Source organism: Sceloporus undulatus, unplaced genomic scaffold (assembly GCF_019175285.1).
Source record: "Sceloporus undulatus isolate JIND9_A2432 ecotype Alabama unplaced genomic scaffold, SceUnd_v1.1 scaffold_14, whole genome shotgun sequence".
NCBI lineage: Eukaryota > Metazoa > Chordata > Lepidosauria > Squamata > Phrynosomatidae > Sceloporus > Sceloporus undulatus.
In genome coordinates, this window is record NW_024802936.1 from 2516757 (window position 1) to 2542687 (window position 25931).

The 25931-nt window shown below is 41.0% G+C and overlaps 1 protein-coding gene across 1 annotated transcript in view; it reads right to left on the reverse strand.

Annotated features, from left to right (window-relative positions):
* Positions 1–782: 782 nt before the first annotated feature.
* LOC121917297 (disks large-associated protein 1) overlaps positions 783–25931 on the reverse strand; it is a 414174-nt gene continuing 389025 nt past the window's right edge. The window contains exons 11-14 of the mRNA XM_042443120.1: positions 14614–14705; positions 10417–10569; positions 4224–4461; positions 783–857 (exon numbers count right to left, since the gene is read on the reverse strand). Of these exons, the coding sequence (XP_042299054.1) occupies positions 4252–4461; positions 10417–10569; positions 14614–14705 (455 nt within the window). The 3' untranslated portion in view covers positions 783–857; positions 4224–4251. The remainder of the gene's footprint in view (positions 858–4223; positions 4462–10416; positions 10570–14613; positions 14706–25931) is intronic.

The following is a 25931-nucleotide window of genomic DNA, read 5'->3' on the forward strand; positions in this document are numbered from 1 at the left end:
TTCTTTTCCCAGAACTGGGACTCAGAGCGGCTCAACAGTATTAAAAGAAGAATACAAATGTGAATTTTCTATGCTCATCGTGTATTTTGTTGTCATCAACACCAAAGAAAGTTTGAAACAAGTTTCTAAGAAATAAGGTCTCAAAATCTACAAAGATAGCATACCTGAGCTGCTATATTGCCCATGGATTTACAGTAAACTCAGTAGGATAGATCACATGAAGCCCATTTGTTGTACATGTTTTTGCAGTCAGGCTGAAAATGTATATTAGAAACTGCCTGGGAGGAACAACATCCCTGTATGTAGCCCAGTTAGAAGTATTTATGTTATTTGCAAAGAAGGAATGAGAATTTGTATTGAATAGCCACAGCTCTTACAAGCAGTGCATTGTTTATTTTATTAATTTGCTCTTTTTTACATTATGGGAAACATTAATCTATTTACATTTGTTTTGTCCACACACCAGATAGGTAGACAATCCTATGAAAACCCAATTCTTAATGCCATACCATGCTCTCCACCTGTCCATCTAGAGGCTTTGCAAGTTGTACCAGTTTTGCCAATTAAAACACACTGATTATCATGACTGGAAGTGCAGGTAGAATGTGAGTATGTCAGTGACTTACATTCCAGTTCAAATATGCATTATAAATTAGAAGACAAACAAACAATAAATTCACAAAATGTAAAGTTTAAATTAAAGTGATAGTGCACACCAGAACCTTGAGGGAACACTCAATAAATAAACTGAAATATATTACAAATAACTTATTACTATTTACCTTTTCAATATTAAAACGTTTAATCCATTTCTTCATCTGTCATTACAAAAAGTTTAAGAGTATTTATGGAAACATCTGCAAAAAAATATAATAAATACTTTAAAACTTTTGGTTTAGGAGGCCAAAACCCTATTTTCATATCCCACCACCCAACAACCCCCAGTAGTTTTGAACTTTTAAAAAGCTGATAACAACAATTTTTGATAGATTTGGGCTTTTTAAAAACTACATACAAATTCAGTTAAAAAAGTAAAGGTGCAATCCAGGCAAAGCCAGCACTGTTTATGTTCCATTAATTCCAGCTGGAGAAATTTGAGCATGTTCTTAAGTCTCCCACTGAAATTGATGGGGCTTAAAATGCTTACATTTGGCTGGATTGTGCTTTAAATATATCTTCTTTTTAATCTTCTGTTCTTGTTGCTTGTTTATGGTGCTCTGTAATAAATCAAGAGGTCAATGGCAAGAAAAGGTCAGTTTCTAACAGGGACAACAAATAGATAGTCAGGATGGAGCTACTCCTGGCCACTGCATTACTGTAATATCTCAAACCAGACATTATCCTCATGTTGTGTTCACAGCCTGGACACCTTTTTTTTTTTTTGCTGAAAAACTAGGTAGAGGTTATTTTGTTCATAAGAAACCATATGAAAGATAGGTATCATGCTACCAGAGTTTTTTTTTAACATTTCATACCAAAATCATGATATATAAATGTAACTATCCTAGAATACATAATTCAGGCCCTGATCTTCTATTTACCCAAGGGTAAATACAAACAAAAAATAACAGGATTTACTAGTAAATAATTGTAGAACGGCTTGTGATATGTGAAACTGTACAACTTGTGGCATCATCTTAGTACAGTTATTTTCAAGCCACTTATTCATGGGCCTTCAAATAAACAGAAAAACACCTAAGAAAACTGTCTTTTGTTTGGCTACTATTCTGTACATCTTCATACAGAGAGTCCTTAAACCTTTCAAAGACATAGCATGGCCATATATTTTAAAGGTGACAATTTAAAAATTATGTGGACTGCAAACAATGTGTGATCCTTGATTGTAAATACAATTCTTTTCTGAGAAGTGTTCTAAAAAATAAAATAAAAAAGACTCTAATAAATAAAATACAGCTGAAATCCTTGCAAGTCAGACTTTCTGTGTTCACTTCATGTGTTAGTTTACACTGGATTTTTCATCATATAATCTAAAAGTTTCTAAAATATTAAATTATTAGCCCTTTACTTGTAAAACACAGCAGTGACAGTTTTGTGCCCTGTTATAAACATATAGCTTGGATATATTAATGGCTCTGAGAGGTAGCAATTTTTCTAGTGATTTTATAGATTGTTAAAAATCTTTTTCTTGCCAGTACCTGTTACCTCTCCCAAATTCTGGAATAAAACTAAAGGTAGCACCTGACTATGATGCTATATTATGTGATACTTCCTGGCATGATCAGAATATGTATATATTATTTTTAAAAGGCCAGCTTTTTTATATTTTTGAGATGTAAGCCACATAGTTATGCTATCCATGCAGGTAAGGGGTCAACAGCTGGAATGTTTTGAATGTTTTAACAGTAAGGGCACAAAAAAACCAACTCTGGTAAAATACAGAGCACAGATTATCCAGTCTCGGTCAGTATACCTTTTTACCGCAATGACTCTTGCTTACAGAATAAAAATCTCTTGGTCTAGTGAAAATTGAATGCCACTATCTACCATGTTCAACATGGGTGACTATATATGTGGGGGCAATGATGCTCCACAGAACAAATGGGCCAAGATTCTTAACATGGCACATGAGAGAGCATTAATGAAAGCAGCCCATGCAGCCCAGATCCTTACTCTACTGCCTTTAGTCAACAGAAAACTTCACAAATGATTTTGTGAACAGAACACAGATGAAACCTTGCAACTGAACGAACCACAAAGGCACAATTTGCTAGTCCTCTATTGCCTGTTAGGCAGAGTTCACATTGTATCTGGTTTTACTATGCATATACTGGCAGGATACTGGATGCCATCTTGAAACAACAACAACAACAACAATCCTGTGGCATTTGGAAGATGACCATGTTCTGTGCATGATGACATAATGAGCTAATCTTCCCATCAGTTATTTTTCAAGGATATTGCTTGCTAGTCTTGATTCCTAAGAGGCTAGAAATATGTATGGACTATAGTCTTTAAAAACAGTTCTGGAAAGAAAGACTTGCTCATCACCAGCTGATGTTCCACAGAAGTTCCTTGATTCTGCAAAAGTAAGTCTTTTCTGTTTTAAAGAAGAGACCAAAGGTGATGTTGTGAAGTATTTGATGTAACCTATATGACTGGTAACAACCAAACACATATTTCATTTCTAATATTTCAGCAACAAATGTTTCTGTGTAGATGTGCAAAACCTTAAAGCCTTTACAAGACTGGGGCACCAATGAAAACTCAGTCTATTCTTCTCCTCCCTCACCTTTTAAAACTGGTGTAATCCATAAATTACAGTAGAAATTGACAATATGGTACAGGCTTAAAAATTATTCGAAGCTGGACAAAAATATTCCTTTAATCTACCCTTCAGTTGTCTTTCCATTTTATCATTAATTTTCCTTGTTATTGCCATTTTAAAAAAATAGATCATTTCCTTGGAAGATCAATATTACAATCTTCTGCTGAAAAGACTCTAAAGTGAGCAAGGAAATAAAAATGAGGCAGTTTGTGCAGCTGCAGGTCTGTCTTCATGGGACCATTTACATTTTCAGTTGCAAGACTCACTTAAGCTTTTACCACAGCATGCCTATTTCCCCATGTCCTTTCAAATTGTCAGGTGAGAAAATGTATAATTTCTGCAGATTAAAACAATGTGTGCCATCCTTTAAAAAAAACAACAACAGTAGTCATATAAAGACAGGATTCTGAGCCGGGGCTCCTTTCACCATTAAAAAGGAAGACAACAGACTCCTAAAGGTTCACCCTGCAATACTGGATTTCTAAAATACTGTTATGATTGAATATTGCTGTACACTAGATAACAGACTAACTTGAAGGACCAATAATGAATTCATTAGTGCACGTACTCTACAGGTGTGTGTGTGTGAGAGAGAGAGAGTGTGTGTATGCATGTTGCAGTGAGTGTGCATATGTGTGACAGATAGTGATTGAGAGAGAGAGATTGTACATGTGTGTGTCTGTGGGATTCTTTACATGAGTCCAGGTGGCAGCTATCAGTACATGTGACAAAGCGTTAGGTTGACGTGGGTAAACCTTTAGAAAGCGAGGGGTGTTACAGCGAAAATCTCTTGAAGGATTGACAACTACGCCACAGAAGTGTTACTTCATTGGGAGAAAAGAGAGAGAGAGATAAAGGGAGGAAGGGAATACAAATACTTATTGGTGTCTCTGAGTATGGACCTGGAAGGGCAGATTATACAAGAGATTTTTCTTGCCATTAAGAGTCCTCCTGGCCGGATCCCTTCATAGCCTGGTCTGAGCTTCGGGGATGTAAATCTCAATGCTTTCCGCGCTTTCAGTGGCTGAGTTCTGACGAACAGATGCAGCTCGTTTGGCAGCCATCAGCCGTTTCCGGGCCTCCTGACGCTGTGAGCTCTCCAAAGAGCGTTCCCGTATGAGTGGCACCTGACCTTTCGATGGCTTCTTTGGCACTGGAGGAGGGGCCCTTCTCTCCTGATCAAAGCAGAAGGTTAATGACATTATACAGCTTCTCAGGGGAAAAATAAAACAAAAATGGGGATGGGGAAGGGGGAAAAAACAATCAGACTAGGACAAGTCAGTAATTAGAACACGCGTGCAGGTTTTTTGTTTTTTAACCTAAAATTTTGTTAGTTCTTATCTTTTTTTCTTTTTCATTGAAACTTTTTTTTTTTGCATTCAAAAAGTCAAAGAAAGGAGACAACAGCAACGGACCACCACCATAATCTTAAGGCAAAGAAAAAGATGGCAGTGCTAATTTTCCATAGATACGGTGCATCAGCTACAAGCCTGGTGCTGAAAAGGGCCAAAGTTCCCACCATTCAACACAATATGTAGCTTCCTCTGGGAAACTTCTCTTCCTGGTACCATGGGTTATAAATGAGAGAACCGTAAACAAAACCAAGGACCACTACTTAATACAGTGTAATAAACCTAAGATATTAGACAATCTCCATGCAATTAAGACAACCCACCACCCAACAGTTTATGAAAGTTTTGGGATTTCTTAATAAAATCAACTCAGTATATTAGAATAATGTGTAATAGGTATGAAAGACACAAATAATGAGAGGTTCTCCCCTCCTTATATACAATATACATACACAACACTAAATGGGCTTACAACACCAAGGACTTAACAGATATATTTAACACAGTCATATGAATTAGCAGCCTGATGTTAGTTATCACAACAAGATTTTTATAAACATATGAAAAAAAAGAGCATGTTGTTAGTGGTGTCTGGCCCTGGTAACATGATACACTCTTTGGATACTGCTATAAAAGTGCTTCTCAAAGTATAGCATTGTGCTAAATTAGCACCAGAAGTTAACAATTTGATTACAAACTCAAAAGCTGGTGTGGGTTACTTAAATATTAATCTTAGAACATACATTAATCATCACTTTGGCATCCAAAGATAGCACAGTTAACAAGAAGAAGAGGTATATATACACATGCTATATATACATACATATATATACATACATATATATACAGATAAAAAAAATCTTCAGAGAAAAATGTATGTTACATCTACACTTGCAGGACTCTACAATACAGAGTGCAGCCGCTTGCTTTTTTAACTGCATGGCCTTCCATCTTGATCATGCTATCTCAAAGAAGGGATTTTTCATTACATTACACTACAGTTTCATTATAACTTATTTGTTTCATTATAAATTATAACTTTCTCATCATTGATCAAAACAGATTTAATTGTTTGAATGGTAAGATCATTTTAACTTAAATGAATTTGTTCAAAACATTACATTTCTTCGGCATGCAAAAACTGATCTATGCTCTTACCCAAACTTTGTATGAAGGATAACAAGCACAAATACAAAAAACAAGTTCACAAATATTATCTGTCTCTCTTTGAAGTAAAGAAAAAGAACATTAAGATCCTAAGCAGTAACCTTCTAACATCTCGGTAAATGTGCACCACAGAAACTTTATTCTTCCATTACAGATTGCAGAAACAGCCTTTAAAAATATTTCCTCATATTAATGAGTGGGACAACTTATCATTAAACTAGCATTTTCTTATTATGGGCAAAAAGGTGTTTTTGAAGTGTTTTTACATCATTTAGATATGCAATAAGGTATCTCTACACCAAATAAAATTGCTTGGTGTTGTAACATTACTGCTTGTATGCAGTTCAAATATGTTTTAAGAGTAGTAGAGCTGATCATTTGTCTGAATCTTAGTTTAGGAAAAACAACTTTAAAAGCAGGTGCACCATCCCCCCCCCCCCAATATTATCTCAACCAGGAAGTTTCTCATTTTTCTCTATTGAGCATTTACTGGGGATTAGTTTTGTGACTTGTCTTTAAAATGTAATATATTTAGATGTTTATATATGGGATCAGCTTCATTATTTATTTTTTTAAAATGCAGCATATTGATTGTCAACTACAGAAGAGATCAAAGTTCCTTTCTGTGGTATAACAAACAGACTGTCTTGTTTAATTATGCATATATCTAATCATGCTTATTCTTTATCCCTTCCTTCTCCTTCTCTCTATGGACTTTTACAGACAGGCAAGATACTACGAGTCAACCCTATGGTATCCTGCCCATGGTTTTGACACAGTTCCATCCCTGGGCCAGCATGCCTCCATGCCCCCTTTTATCTGCCACTACAGTCACATTCTCTGTGCAGGTTCCTGCCACAGTCTGTAAGGGGGCAAATGGGGCACATGGCTTCACCATGTGGCCAGGCAACCCTTTCCACCATCACAGGCCTGAAACTAACACCTGCATAGGGAACATGGCCATGGTGGGAGGTAAAGGGGTGTGGGGCTGTGCAATCTGCTGGCTGTTGTGGCAGAGCTTCCAGGAGACTTTGCCACAGCGGGGGGTTTTAGACTGCATTAAGAGCCTTTTGGGCTGGGGTTGATCTAGACCCGTGATGGTGAACCTATGGCACGCATGCCGGAAGTGGCACTCTGGGCCGATTCGCTGGGCACGGGGCCTTGGAGAAGGAGAAACAGGCACATGCGTGCCCACTCCTCCTGCTCCCTGCCAGCAAGAAAATGGTGCTGGGCAAAAGGAGCCAGTCCTGGGCTCCTTTGCGGCCCTTCCCTTCTCAGAGCTCCCTCCGGAGAGAGAGCTCCGGGGAAGGAAGGGCCGTGGAGCAGCCCAGGACAGCGGCATGCCACGTTATGGGCTCCTTCGTGGCCCTTCCCTTCTTGGAGCTCCCTCCGGAGAGAGAACTCCGGGGAAGAAAGGGTTGTGGAGCAGCCCAGGACGGCGGTGTGCCGTATCTTGGGCTCCTTCGTGGCCCTTCCCTTCTCGGAGTTCCTTCTGGAGAGAGAGATCTGGGGCTGGAAGGGCCGTGGAGGAGGCCAGAACGGCAGCGTGCATCTGGCAGAGGAAAGGCCCGTGGGGCAGTCCAGGATGGTGGCGTGCCAGGTCCTGGACTCCCTCCTGGGATTTTGCTGGTCCTGAGGTGTCTCCCCGGGACCCTTAGAGGCCGGCAACACTGGAGGACAGCGCACCATCCTCTGAGGCCTGTTTGCTGGGCTCTAATGGCCCCAAAGGGACCCTCAGAGGCCGCCAAACCCCGGAGGAAGGAGCACAACGGCTCCCGCCACTGGGTGCCGTCCTCCTAGGACTGTTTGTCGGCCTCAGACAGCCCCTAAGGGACCCTCAGAGGCCGGCAAACCCCGGAGGACAGAGCACAATGGCTCCCACCTCTGACGACTGTTTGCTGGCCTCTGATGGCCCCAAAGGAACCCTCCAGAGGCTGGCAAACCCGCGCTGTCCTCCAAGGGCCATGTGCTGGTCTCCGAGAGTCCCAAAGGGATCCTCAGAGGCCAGCAAATGCTGGGGGGAGGAGCCAGATGCTCCCTCCCTCTGAAAAGGGGGACAGAATCTCCACCCCCTGGGGGTAGAAGCCCCGCCCCCGGCACACAAACTTGAAAAAGTTCGCCATCACTGATCTAGACCGCTGTATGGGCATCCAAAGTGGCCAATCCCAGCCCAGGCCTACTGACCAGTATCATCTGAACAGGATGACACCAGGTCAGGGGGAACATGGATCTTTTGGTCCATCTGTTCAGGCCCTATGTCTGATGAAACAGACAAATATATTGAAATTAATGAAGCTATAGGGCAAAATCCTAATTCATTATGGAAAAAATGACATCTTGATGAAAATTATTTCTAGTAGTTGTTTTATAATGTTACTAAATTGTATAAATTTTATCATAATTACTACATTGCATATATCGTTTGACTCTGTCTCTCTTTTTATGTATGTGTGTTTGTCTGTAAGAGGCCAGAAGACTGCATCAGCCTTGTTTTAAAGTGGAGAAATAAATGTTGTAAATACAGAGAAAACAAAGGGCTGAAACAGATGGCCCTAAAGCCGTGGCTTGATGCCACCCCTTTGATTGCTGGATCGGGGCTGTGGCAACCACACACTGCAGCCCTGGTCTGGCTTTTTGCTGGTGTAAAAAGGAGCTGCAGAAACCTGCTCATTTTTGGTTTTCCACCATTGACATGGCTTTGCGGCACTCCTGCAGCATACGGAGTATAAACATCATGCCACCAGAGTGCCGCACAGCCGGCCACCATGTGGTCAGGGGGGCAGCTTCATGGCAGCTGCCTGCTGGCTTGGGGGTATGCTTTGCCACCGCAAAGGGGCCGTCCATTTCGCCCCTAAGTAAAAGAATTAAAAATTAATTGTCATCTCTCTTTCTTTCTATTTAGAGTGTGAAACTGAACCTGTGCTTTTCATTATGAAAAGCCAAAGGTAACTTCCCAATTATGAATTGTTCTATTCTCTTCATTCACTTTTGGAAATAAAATTTTCACTTACTGATTGGAGCTAGAATTGCCATTCTGTCAATGGAAGTCTTTTTCCTTTGCTACTACCTAGTAAAGGCTTCCTGCTGGAGGCGTAGTTGTTAAGGAATCAATTTACATCCTCCTCACCCAAGATGTATCTTGCATAGTTTCTCATGATGTTTCACAGGATACCCTATCCCTCCAGACCAACCTTTTAGGCAGCACAGGGGGCTTCTGGGGGAAGGAGGAACAGCAAAGTGGCCTCCACCCACCTGCTTCTTCTAGTATGATCAGAATTCCACCAGATGTTTCTCAAGAGCCCATCAGACTAAAAAAGCTTGGGCTTCCATATCAATGTTATTGATAAGCTAACATTATTAAGAGTAGATAGGCAGGAGAATATTAAATGTTTCACTTAAATATCACATTATTTTACACCTTACTTTGAGAGAAAGTATTTTAGAGAAATTTTTCAACCTCCTCTTCTCATTTTGGGCTCTTGATAAATACAGATATGTTTTCAGATTTTTCCTTTGCCCTTTGCATTTCAGTACTTATACTCTTCACTTCTTTTGGGTTGTACAAACATTTCTGATCATTTTAATGAACTTAGTTTGCACCTATCCTGCTTGGTGCTAATGGAAACTTGATGGGATGGGTCCCAGCTTTTAGGTGGTTATGATACCTCTGATACAAACAATGCATGGAAAGAATGGATTTGCTGTGTTTGACCAATATCTGCTTCTGACACAAATGCTGAAAACAAACAAACAAACGAACAAACAACAAAGCAATGTGCCAATGTTTTTAGTTAAAAAGCCCAGCTTACTCTAGGACAGTGGTTCTCAAACTTTGATCCAGATGTTGAGACTTCAAACTCCCTGAGTTCTTGACCACTGGCCATACTGGCTGAGACTTCTGGAAGCTGAAGTCTAAAACATCGAGGTCCAATGACTGTGGAAGCACTGCTCTAGAAAATATGGCAGAGCCTTGGTTTACCATCCTATTTAAGGCTTCAAGGCTAGGTAGGCTGTTTTACATGAAATAAGTGAGGTGAACCCATTATGATATTTCCCTCAACGTAAAACGTATTCAAACAATGACATGAAAGGTTTACCATGTAATTTTTATGATGTTTTGGTTTGAGAATAGCCATAATCGAATGGGAATGTGGAATGGTTCTCAAGTCAGTGATGATTACACTACTCCCCTAGTTTACTTGTTTAGACATTTCAAAGTGCATTAGTAAACAGAACTCTTAGGTTAGGCAGTACTATGAATACTGTCTATATTATTTATTTAAAGTGTAAGAATCAATATAAGAGGCAATTTCTTCCAGCAGTTGATTATCTAATATGATTTTCCATTGAGTATAAAAAGACAAATGAGCACATTCCCGTTATTCCATTCACAGAAACAATTTTGCCTTTGAAATATGCCTGAAACATATTACAGATAATATCCCAGGTGATTATTAAGTAAACATTTTTTTTCTTTTTACAATGAAATTAATCTGATAATGAGCTCCACTTCATGTTTTTAACTTCAGTGCTGTATGCAGAGGCCTATTTAATCTGTCCAGTATTTGTGCAGGGTTTTAAATGAAGCATACAAAATCGACAATGTTCTACCTTCTTGTCATGTGGATCCATCTGTTTCCAATTATTGGCCTTTAACTGATGAAGTTCATCAAATTTCATACTAATATTTTCTATGGACAACTGGAGCATATCCCAAAACCCTGCTAAATCCTGGGAGGCTGGTCTTGGATGTGCATTGGGATTCTGTACAACAGAAAAGAAGAAATGCATGAAGAAATGTCCTTTAAAAAAAAAACTTGAAAACTTAAGCTCTCACATGTTGTTTAACTTCATCTAATCACTGTGGAGGTATTATCTAGCTCATCTAGATGACTGGTTTATCATACCAATTTAAGCATGAACATCCGTTCACAGAGATTAAAACAGGCCTAGATGCAACAGGATGCTAGTGGAGCAAAAAACACAGAGTAGTTGTGCTGGATTTAACCATTGTACAATCAGTAGTGAGAAAGACTGCATACCCATGCTATACCTTAAGCACCCAGTTGTACAATGGGGAAGACTCCCTCCCTTGCGCTAACTACAGAAATGCGCTTTTACTATGAAAATTGACACCACTGGATCCAGGCCCATACAAACACAAATGGTTAGGATTTTAGCGGACTGTGGACATATTTTACCAAGGAAGGGTTGCATGCCTTCTCATCTTGAAAGGGACTTCTATAGTAGTGGAGGTTATAGCTGAAGCAGAATAGTCATAGCAGTTATTGTTGTGTCATTAGCTGGTGTGATGAATATAATATGCTGTTTCTAGTTCTTTTGTAATTTATATGCCATATATCTATATGCAGCATATAAATTACTTAAATATATATCTATTAAAATATATACTCCTTAAGTAATTAGGCATTGGCCTATGGTATCTATGCTGAAACAAAGTATTAGTCACTACTTTGTGATCAGTTCTAAGAAACACAAGCACAGAGAAACAAAAGGTTTCCGTTGCACCATGGGCATGTTCTGCTGATAGCAATGGAAATAGATTTGCAGAGATAGTATGTTGATCTATGCTTTGTCCGTTGCAAGTTGCACATTATGCATTATGTGTTGTAGTTGTGTATCCTATCATTTACACTGTGGCTGCACATTTGGTTGTTCATCTTATATTTTGCTTTGCAGTTTTGCAGTGTGTATTGTGCACTGCACAATGGCACCTAGTCATTGACATGTGTCGTGCAATGTTGTGCAATGCACATGTAGCATATTTCCATAAGCAAGCATTACACTAAGGGGATGTTGGACTGAGCCTATTATTGGTAACTTAAAAGGCAAAAGAAAGATAAGGAATTTCTCTTCCCCATCATGATTATTGGGAGAGGGGGGCCTATGGCTGAGTAGTACGAAGGATGAGTAAGCTGTAATACTGTTAGCGACATATGCTGGCTTAAGCCCCTGCTATGCCAGCATGTATACTTTTTCAGCCATTTTAGGAGTGTCTAGGTAACTTCTTGCACAATGAGTCACCAATGCACAATGTAGCTTTATGGTACATGGCATGCTCATGGCCAATTAGTGATATGCAGGAATCTCAGGCACCATCTGGGTGCAGTTATGTGGCTTGGGAAAAGAAATAGCAAAACATAGGTGTACTACAGTGATGTGGAGAATATTTCACTGCCATGTGATTGAACTGTGAAATATTGCTTAACTCCAACAGGTATCAGGTCACAGCATGGCTTCTATAAAGAGCAGTAAAGTTCTTGTCTAGCATTCCACTTGGTGTGAGCTGATAATGTTTTCTGCATCAGCAGCATTACAGCTGGAGTGTTCAGGCGAAGGCAGGGCCTCTCCTCTCCTATGTCGTATCTGGAAATATTCAGCAGCTTGGTCTGCTGCACACAATATTACTTCTGCAACCAAGGACATGCAGCTAGGGCAGAAGCCTAGAAGAAATGTGAGTTGCTGAACTTTTTGAAATATGATAGAGAAGTGTCCCACTTCTAGACTCTGAGTGAATCTCCACTTGCACATGTTACACATGTAATTTATATTAGCTTAAGAAGCACATTAAGTTTGAAGCCCTATGCACAAGTACCTAGGAGGAAATATTTCTACATAGACTAACACAGGATTGCATTGCAAATTGGCTAACAATGGCCACTCCAGGCAGCAGCGAGATGCAAATGGCCAGAGGCAGCTGGTGGCTCCCATGTAAGTGGAATGGTGAGTGTACTCTGGGTTTTAGTCCAGGCTTTAAAGGAACTGAGCTTATCTTAGGGATAGGGTTCAGTACCTTAGAAGTCTTCTTTAATGTTCAGACTAAAAGCAGGAACAGCTTCATTGCCCCACTCATGTGGAAGCCACTAGCCACCATTGGGAATGGTCCTATGATTAGCATGAATGTGTTTGGCAGCAATGTACCACATGCAGGGAGTCATTGTGCCTGGTGTAGAGGTGACATGATAGAGGAGGAAATGGGTATGGCTAGCCTTCACTAGACTTTACTCTGTTCAGTTTTCTCCAATGGGTCTTGTTGTCCACTAAGTCTAATTCTAGCATAAACTACTTTTTCTTTTTCAGTATTGCTGCAATGTACATGCAACCTCAGTAGTATACCAAGCATTATACAGTGCACCCTTTTTTTACGTGGGGGATCCGTTCCGGACATCCCTCCAGCATAAAAAAATGCATATGCTCAAGCCCCATTGAAAATAATGGGGCTTGTGCATGGTGTGGTGTGCAGCGGCGCGCACATGCGTGCCATTACTCTTAATGGAACGCATCGCCCCTTGTGCTCTGCGCACTCCCGCAGGCACCCTGGTGGCTTTCAGCATATGCTGAAAGCTGCATAAGGTGTGTCTGGTTATGATGCGGGAGCACTGTACGTAAATTTAGCTTTCATCCTAGCCCTCAATCAAATTATAAATGAATTTCTATTGTACAATGGGCCCTTGGTAACCTCCGGGGTTTGGTTCTAGGACCCTCCAGTGGTTACCAAAATATGCGGGTGCTCAAGTCCCATTAAATACAATAGCATAGTATAATTTTCTTATTTAAAATTGCAAAATCAAGGTTTGCTTTCTGGATTTTTTTTTTTTTTAATATTTGCAAGCCATGGATGGTTGAATCTGTGGATACAGAATCCATGGATATGGAGGGCTGACTGTATGCTATTATATGTTAAAATAATTGTACAGAAATGCTGCGAGACAAGAAAAAGGCGAGTTTTATTTCACTTATGAAATATGACTGTATAAGAGCAAGGCTGATAAAAAATATCTGCTGCGTCTTTCATAAACTAAGTATATTTATAGGCTTCATTGCCGCAGAAAAGCATGACTATAGTATGAAAGAGCCAAATAATACAAGTATTAATTATCACTAACTGAATGAAAAATACAGTACTGAGGAAAAATCTGCTTACTTTTAGGTATCCGTCAATGTTTTAGCTATATTAACAGTAATGGCTAGCATGAGCCAGTGTGGTGTAGTGGTTTGTACATTGGAGACCAGGGTTCGAATCCTTGCTTGGCCATGGAAACCCAGTAGGTAACCTAGGGCAAGTAACACTCTCTCAGCCCCACAGGAAGGCAAAGGCAACCCCCCAACAAATCTTGTCAAGAAACCCCCCATGCTAGGTTCATCTTAGCCATAAGTCGGAAACAACTTGAAGGCACATAACAACAACAACGTCTAATATCTGTAGTGCAGTTACAGATTTGTAACCTACAGTTACAGATTTGTAACTGCTCTGTATTCGGTAACATCACACAGTCACAAGCATGGCACTATTGTCTTGGTTGTAAATGTACCCCCAATCCCACCATAACAGCCAGTAGCTACATTGAACAAAGGAGGTCTGTTTATCTGCCAGTCAGGACACAGGGTGAAAGACATTTCCAACCTCCTACTAGTTGAAGAGGTTGTGATAATCAGAACAGAAACTCATTGCAATTTCTTGTTGCAGCCTTGCTTGCTGGAAGGAGAAAGCTGGAAATACCATCACAATCAGATGCCAAACAGACCTCCTTTGCTTGATGTGGCTGCTGGCTGTTAAGGTAGGCTGGGGATGGGATTGGGGTGGGCTGGAGATGTTACTTAGTTACACATTCATAACTAAGTAGCCAATGTAGGATATCAGGAATGTTTTAAAAAAATATTTTAAAATACATGTGAAAAAACATTATTCATTTTTTGCAATCAGATTATATACAAATGCTAGCAAGGCCTTGGCACTGAGTTAAAATCTAAATATAGTTGTAAAATTGTGTCTACAGTGTCACATACCAGATTTTCTTCACACAGTTCTCTGAACTGGTAAAATTTCTGAGCCATGAGAAGTTGTGCGCTGCCAACTGCAGTTCGAATTTTACCTAGAACTTAAAAAGAAAGAACGAAACATATCAAATACCTGCTAGTCATGACCATGAGACAAGTGTCCAAACAAGTGCAGGAGATTGTTTTACTATTACAAAGATACTTGGGAGCTTAATACTATCACCAAATGCACAGAAACCATTTTAAAACTGAATGCAGATTCCCATGAATGAAAGTGTCCACAGTACTCATCTCCTAAATGTACTAATGTGGTATGTAGTAAAAAACAATAGTTGAAAAGCTCACTTCAATTCCCATTTGGGCAGCTTCAATGTATTCCTCCCTTCCCCATCACATTTTGATCTTCACTAACTGGTATTAATGGTAACTGCCACTCATATTGCTTGGATGCCCATAGGTTTTAAGAGATCTGTTTGGCTTGGCATTTTCTGAACATATAGGCTTCTCTAAACCCGTGTATTGTACAATGCCAAGCAAAACAGGTATATGAAGCTTATGAGAGATCAGGCATAGCTGTGAAACTAGTGAATATGTAGTGTATACAGTTGTTTGGATCCTTTGTTACTTTTCCATTTTTATCAGGCAGAAGAGAATCCCTAACAACTTTCCTTCAATTACAGCCCACTTCCTCTCATTGTGTATCATCCCCAAATATGTCCCATCTCTGGATCAGATTGTAGGGGGCCACAGAGGTAGGGGGAATGCCCTTTTCAAATATGGACTCTGTTCTGTTCATGAAATAAAAATTAGGATTCAAGACGGTGTGCTTTCCTACATGTCTCCAAATACATATTAGAGGAAGACATACCCTGTTGGTACATGTTTTCATGGCCTTTCAGATGTAAGAATTACTGTCCCTGGCTAGAAAATGTTTCACATGCTCCAATTCTAAAATATTGTTAAAAGGTTAAAAAGAGAAACAAAATGTGAGAGGAATCATGGAGGTATCCATATTCAGGGCTGACAGGCAATAAATTACTGGGATGCCTAAGGGTAATGAGCAAGATGACACTATATGTATGTGTATGTGTGCGCATGCATACACACACATACACAACACAGAGAGAAGCAAACAGACAGATTGGATAGTTGGGCCAAAACCAACAAAATGAATTTCAAGAGGGATAAATGTAAGGCAGAAAAATTAAATGCACAAATATAGGATGGGTGATACCTGGCTTGAAAACGGTACAGGTGAAAAGGATCTAGAGGTCTTAGTAGACCATGAGCTAAACGTGAGTTACCAGTGCGATGCTACAGCTGAAAAGCCAATGCAATTTTGGGCTGCATTAAGAGGAACAAAGTGTCTGGACCAAGAGAAGTAGTAGTGCCACTCTATTCTGATTTAATCTGATCTCACCTGCTACTGTGTCTAGTTCTGGGCATCATAGCTGGATATTGACAAACTGGAATATTTCCAGAGAAGGGTGACTATGGCCTCATCCACACTGCAGAAATAATCAAGGTTCACATCACTTTAACTGCCATGGCTCAATGCTATGGAATTCTGGGATGACCAAAGGTCTGGAAACTAAGCCTTATGAGGAATGACTTAGGGAGATGTGTATGTTTAGCTTAGAGAAGAGAACACTGAGAGGTGGTGAAATGGTTGTCTTTAAATACCAAAAGAGATTCCACGTAGAAGAGGAAGCAAGCTTGTTTTCAGTGGCTCCAGAGATTAGGACACGAACCAATGAGTTCAATTTATTACAGAAGAGAAAACATCAGGGAAGAACATTTTTTTTACTATAAGAGCTGTTCAACAGTGGAATGAACTGCCTTGGAGGATGTCTGTCTCTGGAGGTCTTAAACAGGTTGGATGGGGATATTTCAGGAGTGCTGTAGCTGTGTATTCCTGCATGGCCCTTGTGGACCCTTACAACCCTAAGATTCTATGATTTTATGTTTGAGGCTTATTTTACCAAGAGAGGTGAAACCTGTACTATTCATCCAGTACCCAGCACCAGGTGTTTGTGAAGTGAAATATGGCACTGAAGTCAGGTACTGGAAATATGGAAAAGCCTGGTTTTCTCTCCCCTGCCCTTGCCATCAGAATAATAATGAACTCAGTATGCACAAGAGAAAGATCAGTTGCACCCATAAGCTATTAAAATGACACTACAATACAATCATAAACCCCAAATTAAAAAATCTATTATTTTGCACTGCATGTAGCCAAAGTAAGCTGCTGGAAGACACTCAGTCTAAGCAAACAGCAAAACATGAGGCTCAATCCTATTATACAGGAGTGGATTCAATGGGACTTACATTTGAATAGACATCTATAAGATTTAGGTGTAAATGTGTGATGCATGAGCAAGGAGGTATAGTTTTATAGTTTTTCTTTAGAAAGATACAGTAAATTTGGAGAAGTTAATCTTTTGCACTACAGATCCATAAATACCCCGGCCAGAACAACTACATTTCCAAGCCTATCTAAAAGAGACTAGCTCTTTCTATTTCTCCATGGCTTTGAGCATCAGAACAGAAGAAACAACTGTGAACTGGAATCTGAAGTGGAATATATCCACCAAGCTGCACAGGGAATTCTACACACAACCGCCATCCTGCCATTATTGTTTGCAAGGGTTGCGTGTCTAATTCCCTACACACTGTGCTGAAAATGTACCCCTTGGTGTGTCTAGTCCTTTATTCAACCTAATGTGCAAACCACTCAACTGAAAAGAGCCTTCAATAGTGGGGAGGAGTTACTCAGAGAGCTTTCATATGGTTCCCATTGTTATGAAAACTCTTCCCACTGCATCTACTTCAGAACAGCTGCCTCAGCTGGAGCTGGGCCATTTGACACTTCACAAGGCATCTTAAGCACTGAAAAGCTGGGGGAATAGGATAGAGCTGGCCTTTCAGCTCTGCCTCAGGAGAGAATTGTGTACAAAACCGAAATTGCTTCTGTGCTTGGACTAGTTACTTATTGTTTGTTGGTGCAGTGTTGGCCTTACTTCACTGAACAATAATAACTGAATAAGCTTGATATTTGAAAACCATAGGAGTTTGGATAGGGGATGGGGAATAAAGCAAAATAATGCCTTGATCTTCCAACTGTTAAGTGATTGGTTTAAGATAACTTCCCATCTGATTGAAATACCTCCCCTTCCAACTATGTTCCTGCAAGGAACATTGGAAGCTGCCTTGCAATGAGTCAAATGATGGGTTGACCTAGCTGAGCACTGGTTTTCTGGAGCATGAGGCAAACTTGGGTTTCATAAATCCCACCAGAAGAGGCAATGGGCTGAGCCTGGAACCTGATGCAGAAAAAGGATGTACCCTTTCACTGAATTACCATTGGAGATTACAGCTGTCATCATCTTACTTCTTTATTTATAAAATGTCAAGCAACTGAGTTTTCAACTCATTTTAGACCTTTGTGAAATGGGTAGCAGAACCAGACCTGGTGCAAGTCATTTTACTGACTCAGATGAAGGTTTTAAAAAAGTCTCTTCAGTACATCCATCTTAAAAGTCAGAAAAGGTCCATGCAAATGCTATTAAAAGACTAACTATTGGACCACTAAGTTAAAAAACAAAACAAATTAATACAAAACTTTTACAGGAAACAACTATAAACTCATAAAGAAACAAACAAACTTTTGATTTCATTAACCCTCTTGCAATGAAATCCCATACATATTTGGATGTAAACTCACCTGTGGTCAATGGGATTTATTCCCAAATGAATGTGCACATGATGACAAAGTTAGTCAGGTGGATTGTTAAGAAAAACACAGACAAAAGGGGATGTGGGTGAAAAACTGATGTTACTAGGCATGACGGATGGCTCTTATTTGCATTTGGGAATATGACTACTCTCCCTTTGACAGTGCAAAGGCGGTACTATACTACTGTTGCATTTGAATTTATTCAAAGCCTGTAATGGAGAAAAAAATTGCAACAATCACAGGTGTTTTTATTTTTAGAGTCTGGTTTTCTTTAATCACTCTCAGTTTCAAAGATACTTTAAATGGGGTGCTTCTCAAACTATCTCAAGTGGCAGACTGGCATTTCCACCATCACCCCTTAAATCAATCCATCATATATTATGGTAGTAGACCAGCATCACTATTACGTCTAGCCAGGAACCAAGTAGCATTTAGGGGGTATATTATTATTATATTTAATTTCTTAGCTATATTTGCTATGGATTAGCAGCTGCTGTCTTGCAGAGTAGCATTTTTTAAAGAACGTTATGCATGGGGGTTGAAGTAAGCATAAAGCAAGCCTGGAGGAGGCTTTGGACTGGATCGAGAACAAGCAGACACCCATAAGAATAACAGTTATGTATTATAGTTATTCATAGTTGTCTGGAGGAATCTTTTAGGAATCATTATCTATCCTGTGGAAGAAAAAAAGCAGAGACTTATTGCAAACACAAATGCTGCAATGGAAGCTCAGAGTTATATATTGTTTAAATAGACAGAAAACCAAAGTTAATTTCTGAAAAGTGGTATAATCCTGACTTTAATAGGTAGAAAAGTAGAACATAGGCGGGTTACAGATTGCCATTAAAGTACGTGCAGAGTGCGTACTAGGGTTAGGAAGGGGCGGTGCTTCCGCACCCCCTAACCTTAGTACATGCTCCGCGTGCACAAAATGGCGGTGGCCGTTCCACACGGCCGCCACCATGATGGCGTCACAAACGCGCTGCCTCCAAACGAGGTGGCGGGACGTGACACCATCGCTCTGCACAAGGGTGCTTAACGCGCCCTTTCCGCAGAGCAGGAAGGAGCTCTGAAACGGAGCTCCTTCCTGGTTTGTGTCGCTGGGTGCAGCCTTCAGACAACTGTGCCCAGCAACGCAAGGGAGAAAGGGGCCAAGCGGCCCCTTTCTCCTCCTCCCCGCCGCCGCGGGGTGTCCTTGGGGCTTGAAGCCCAAGGACACCCCTTTCCAGGCTGCGGGGAAGCGGCCCGGAAAGCAGCGTATCGGGGCCTCAGCGGCTGCCGTTCTGGCTGCTGAGGCCCTGATACACCGGGGAAAGGCGCGCGTACAGGCCGCCCCAAAGGGGCAGTCTGTAACGCACCATAGTAAAGTTTAATTTTTGCTGTTTATCCTTGCTGCTACTTTCACCAGCTGGTCTAGGCCACCTTTCCTGCCTGACAAGCAACTGGAAGAACTTGGAGCCATTTAGCACTGCAACTTCCTGCATCACCCAGACAACATTATTAGTAGCCATGCTGGGCTGGGGATTCTGGGAATAGTAGCCATCCAAAGTAAAATTTCCAAGCTCTGGCTATTTGGTCAAACTGCCTTGTGAGAAAGAGAGATCAATGGGTAGTATGTCATCTGGGCTTCGCCAAATCTTTCTTGCTACAGTGGGAATGATAAGATACCAATAGGTCACAGAAAGGTCCTAGAAGGTTAATGGCTTATATTGGACATTCAACAACTTCTAGGTGCATTATGACTACTTACAGGAATGCTCTGTGCAAACGGATCTTGTAGCACCTTTGAGACTAATTGAAAGAAAGAAGCTGGTAGCATGAGCTTTCCTAGACTTGAGCCTACTTTCTCACATGCAGGGGGAATGCTTGAACTCTAAACCTGAAAGCAGGAACTATCTTTGTAAGCTGCTCTGGGAGCCTTTTTCAGTTGAAGATTGGGATAAAAATGCTCTACGTAAATAATAAAAAAATAATCTGTGGCAGACCAATTTGCAACTTATAAAAAGACCACGATGAGCCAGAAATATCTTAGTTGTTTTTTCTTAAAAGTTCCTTTTGCTAAAGCCACATATTGGCGGGATACCAAACCGCACGGCTCCTGCGCGGAGCAAAAAAGAAGCTCCATTTCAGAGCTTCTTTTTGCGGCGCCTTTATGACGTTGCGAGGCGCCGCTGGCGCATTCATGACGTCATAGGTGCCGCGACACATCTGAACGCTATGCGTCCAGTACGTAAACATGGCGGCCCCCATGTGGAAGGGGCACCGCCGTGTTGTACGTATTCTATACGTACTAGGGTTAGGGGGGTGCGGAAGCACCACCCCTTCCTAACCCTAGTACGTATAGAAGACGTACTATATGGCGGTTTTTATCCCGCCATTGAAGTTCTAGAAATACATCCTTCTCCTACCTGTTACTTTCCTGACTGCATACAATTCTTGTCTGTGTGGAACACTGTAACCATGTTCAGCCAAATTGGGTTACATCTCTCCAGACTTAGCCTATCAGCATAGGAACACTGGTATGTGTGTGTGAAAACATGTGTCTCTGGCTTCCCTCCAGCCTTAGCACACAAAACACCTGAAGAGAGTTTGAGATGCACCAGTTCCCTGAGGAAACTACAGTCAGCAGTCTCTCAGAGAATACCATCTAATTACCATCAATGTTGAGTCTCTTTACATCAGCATTCCCCCATATAAACAGAAAACAAGCTATCCAGGACATTGTATCTGAAGATACTACATCATATCTTGCAAAACTGCAAGCATTTTGTTTGCTGACTCAGAATGACACTTTTTCAGCTGTCCTTAAAGCTTCTCTTCCTGAGATATGCTGATGACATACCTGTCATATTTGAGAAGTTCCCCAAGGACTTTAATAAGTGTCACCCCAACCTAAGCCTAGACTACTCCTGAGTAAATACAAAGAGACCTAATTTCTAGATACTAGTGTCTAACTACATAACGGAGATATAAGCAACACCTTATTTTATATATACTGCTGCCTATAAACTCTTATGATTCCATGATCTATTCAGAACACATCTGCTGTCTACAGCAGAATGCTGTGTTACAACTGCACCAGTTCTTTCTCAGTGGACAAAGTCTGCATATGCACTGCAGAATTAATGCTGTTAGACACAACTGCCATGGCTCTATGGAATTCTGGGATTTGTAGTTTTGTGAGATATTTAGCCTTCTCTGTCAGAGGGCTCTGGTGCCACAACAAACCAGAAAACCTAGGGCATGTTACAGACTTCCGGAAAGCGGCGGTCTACCTGCGTCATCATTAGCGGCGGCGAGAAGCCCCAGCGGCCAAACCGTGAGGCTTCCTGCCGCCGCTAAGAAGAAGCGCCAAAATGGTTCTTCTTGCGCCGCGGAAATGGCGCACTCACCGCATCATTTCCACGGTGCGACATCCATACGCTATGTGTCTGCAATGTCAACATGCCAGGGGCCGCCATTTTGTACGTGCAGAGTGCGTACTAGGGTTAGGGGTGTGAAGAAGTCACGCCCCTTCCTAACCCTAGTACGCACTCCACATGTACTATATGCCCATGCAGAACGGGCCTAGGTTTCCACAGGATGGAGCCATGAGTATTCACCTAGTCATTTTCCAATGTGAGTTAATTCACCTGGTCGTCTTCCAGTGTGATACATGCTATCATCTGGCAGCCGGCTGCTGCCACAGTCCCAAATGGGTTGTTGGCAGGAGTGTCTTCTTGCCACTCCTTTTCAGGCTGGCTTTGGGCCACCTTAGGTGGCCTCTGAGTGACTTCTGGGCAATTTGGGGTGTGCATCATTTGAACGCCATGCCCCCAAAGCATCCAGAAGGCATTTTATTTGGCCCATGTGTTTCGGCTCAGGTTTTTCACTATATATTGTAAAGAATCTTGGATTCCTTGTTGGGAGAAAAGCAGGATATAATCAAATCAAATTAGGAAATATATTAATAAACAGGTGCTGTGTGTACTGCTCTCTATTCCAACCCAACAGCTGGGGCAGTGTGTATGTGTGCATCATTTAAACAAAGCTGAAATTCAGAGAATCAGCAGTTCAGGTTGCTGCTTTTAACTCTCCCTTTCCTAATCCCTGGTGCTCCCTTTTTTCTGCTCAACAGTTGGTTATCAGGTGTCCAGTTTTTCGATGAGATGTGTGTATCCACTGTCTCTCTGAGTACACTGTATTGGAGCAAAGTTATGGTTTAAAAAACTCCCAACAGCAACCCAAGTACAGTGATGTATAATAAATCCCAGGGTCAGTTTTGACAGTGATCATAATTAGGACTGATCTAACTAGAACTGCTAGTATAAAGATGCTTGGTGTTAATTTCCTTATTACTTTTGACAGAGAGAGAGAGAGAGAGAGAGAGAGAAAGGAAGACTTTAATATAATAAAACATGTACATAATTATCTAAAGAAATGTGTCCCAGTGTTTTAAATTTAGCCTGCAAAGACTGACATTTTGACTGATTTTTATAGGGAGCAGTATATTGTAAAATGCATTACAATTATAAGTAGTAGTAAAACCCTGTCCAACCTAGCCCATTTCCTTCTTGGCTAGATAATACGAAACATATCTATGTAACATACAAGCATCTGTCCAACAGCCCTGAGCCATCTCCTCCAGACAGCTGTTTTGCACAAGGGGGCATTGTCTGAAAAACCTTGTATCATATTACTTCAAACACTGAGGGAAGCAACCCTGATCTCAGTTGCCAGGGTACCGAGGAAACTTCAATCTCGCCTGCTTTTCTCATGAAATTACTGTCTGAGCCATAAACTTCCATGAACTTTCTGAAGCCACAAGAATTCACCTGCAGGTCAGCTAACACCCTTCTCCACAATTTCAGCAGTGATTACAAATTAAATGGCTAAGAAATAATGTCTATAATGAGTGTTATCATATATATTTATTAGGCATACTTGCATAGCAAACTCCTTCAGGAAGCTGCAACCAACATCATCACACAAAAACTGCAGATTACATAATAAAAGGAACCAGTAATAGTTGTATTAAATGATAGATATGCTGTTCAGATGGTAAATGTCTCACTTCATCACTGTAGTCATATGACCCCCTTTGTAGTTCTTAAACTATTTTATGGTTAGCTGCAAAAAGTCAGCAGTTTAAGACATTTAAAAAATCCTGGCCTTCCTCTGTTGAGCTCAGACCATGATATGGTTCTTTTCCAATAATTTGATCTCCACAACAACCCCGTGCAGTAGATTAAGGTGAAAGAATGTGCCTCGAATCAAATGGAACCTAGTATGAGAGGGAATTTGAATATGGATCTCTCACAGATTGTTTTAGGTTGTATCTAAACTATACACTTATGGTCCTATGATTGCACTTTAATTGCGTATGGAATCCAAGGATTTGTAGTTTCTAATGATATAGTTCAGGGGATTACCTAGAGAATTCTAACTATCCCACTAAACTACATCCCAGGAGTCCACACAACAGAGAGATGACAGTTGAAGTATCAGACTACTATAAATGTTCAGTGTGGAGAGACTCACAGAACAAGTGAAGGGTAAGTGGTGGATAGCTGTGGACTCCACTTACTTTTTCCAGGCCTTGATCCCAACAAATGTGGTGCATGCTGTGAAATCCCCACGTGCCACAAATAAAACAAATTACAGTGGGCCTTCCCTTGTGTGGGGGATCTGTTCCGGGAGCCTCCCCCCCCCCGGGTTCATGGAAAATACCATGTATGCTTGAGCCCCATTGAAAACAATAGGGCTTGTGCATGTGGTGTGGCATGGCGCACGTGCCATTGCCTCTTCTGGTACATGGCTACAGTGTAAGCTGAAAGCTGTGTATGGTGTGTCCGCATATGATGCGGGCACACTGTATGTCTTGTTTTAAAGGATAATTATGCTCCTAGAAACTGCCTGAAAGCACAGTTCTCCTTTCAAATGGAGCAAACCATGCAGACTTCACTTTAATCCAAGAATGTGACCTGTGCTGGCTTTCATGGAGATGAAATTTTCCCTCAGACTAACTAGTGTGTCCTACCTGGCCATCCTTTGACCACAATGTTTATGGTGGGGTGAGGTAGTGAGATAAAGAGAACTAATGACATAGAAATGAATGGGTTTCCTGGTGCACCTCTGTGTACTGGACTACCACTCTCACCATTGCCAAACAATAGAACATATTACGTGTGTTGCTATGGATCATGGGAGCTGTATTACTGGAAGTAACTGGTAGGCAGCTACTTCAATTGGTTTTCTCAACATATCCTGCCCAAACTAACAGTATATTCATGTAAAATGAACCCTGGAAAATGATTAACCATCCATTATGAAGCCTCACCCTCTCTCCAGTCCATCTGCCTTGGTCCAGGCCTTGGAGGTAGAGAGGAACTGCTGGACCTCTTACCCTTTCCCTCCACCACTCCCTTCTCCTTCTGTGTCATGTCTTTTTAGATTGTAAGCCCGAGGGCAAGGAATCGTCTAACTAAAAGATTGTATGTACAGCGCTGTGTAAATTTACAGCGTTTCATAAATAAAGGTTAATAATAATAATAAGGTCAGGCAAGCCTTGCAAAAGTAGACAAAAACATGTTTCAAAATCTCCTCATACATTGCACCAATCCCAACAGATCTTTATTGTATAACATCTACTACAAAATATATACTATATGTTGCTACCTTACTTTATCTAACAAATGCAACATTTTCTACATAAATCCAGAATATCACAATATCCTTCTTGGCTGCCTTACTGTCACTGTTTTATAGTATCCCTGTTCCTTTCTGGAGGGGCAAACCCAGAAGGTGGTTTTCAGAAACTACTGTTCAATCCCTTGGTCGTTGGCCTGTTGGGTTCCTCAGGGTTCAGTTTGTCCCTGTGATGGGCAAGATTATCTGGAATTATGGAATTATGAAACACGTCTCTATCTCTTCTTTCCATCTACTTCCCAAGAAAATGTTTTTGTACTAGTCTGCTGTCAGTAATGGACTGGATGAAGTCAGTGTCTGCTGTCAGTAATGGGCTAGATGAAGGCAAACAAATTGCAGCTTAATTCAGAGAAGACAGAGGTGCTTCTGATCACTCAAAAGGGACAACAGTGATTCAGCCTGTGCTGGTTGGGGTTACACTCCCACTGAAAACAAAAGTTTGAAGTTTGGGGACACTCCTGGATTCAGCCTACAGCCTAAAAGCCCAGGTTTCAGTGGTGACCAGGAATACCTTTGCACAGTTAGGACTTGTGCACCAGCTGTACCCTTTCCTTGAAAAATCAGATCTGGGCATGGTGGCACACTATTTAGTTACATCCTGGTTGGATTTCTGTGATGTGCACAATGTGGGGCTGCCTTTGAGGAGTGTTTGAAAATGTAAGATGGTCCAAAGAGCTGGAGCCAGATTGTAAACTGGCATAGGCTATAGGGAGTACTTAACTTCCTTGTTGTAACAGCACCACTTGCTGCAGGTCCATTTCCAGCACAATTCAAAGTCCTGATTATGGTCTGTAAACCCTTATATGGTTCTAGTTTAGTGTATCTGAAGGACTGAACCTCCCCTTGGTTTGAGCTTTGCTATGAAGACCCTTGTCTCTGTCCCACCACCATCACAAGTATAGTT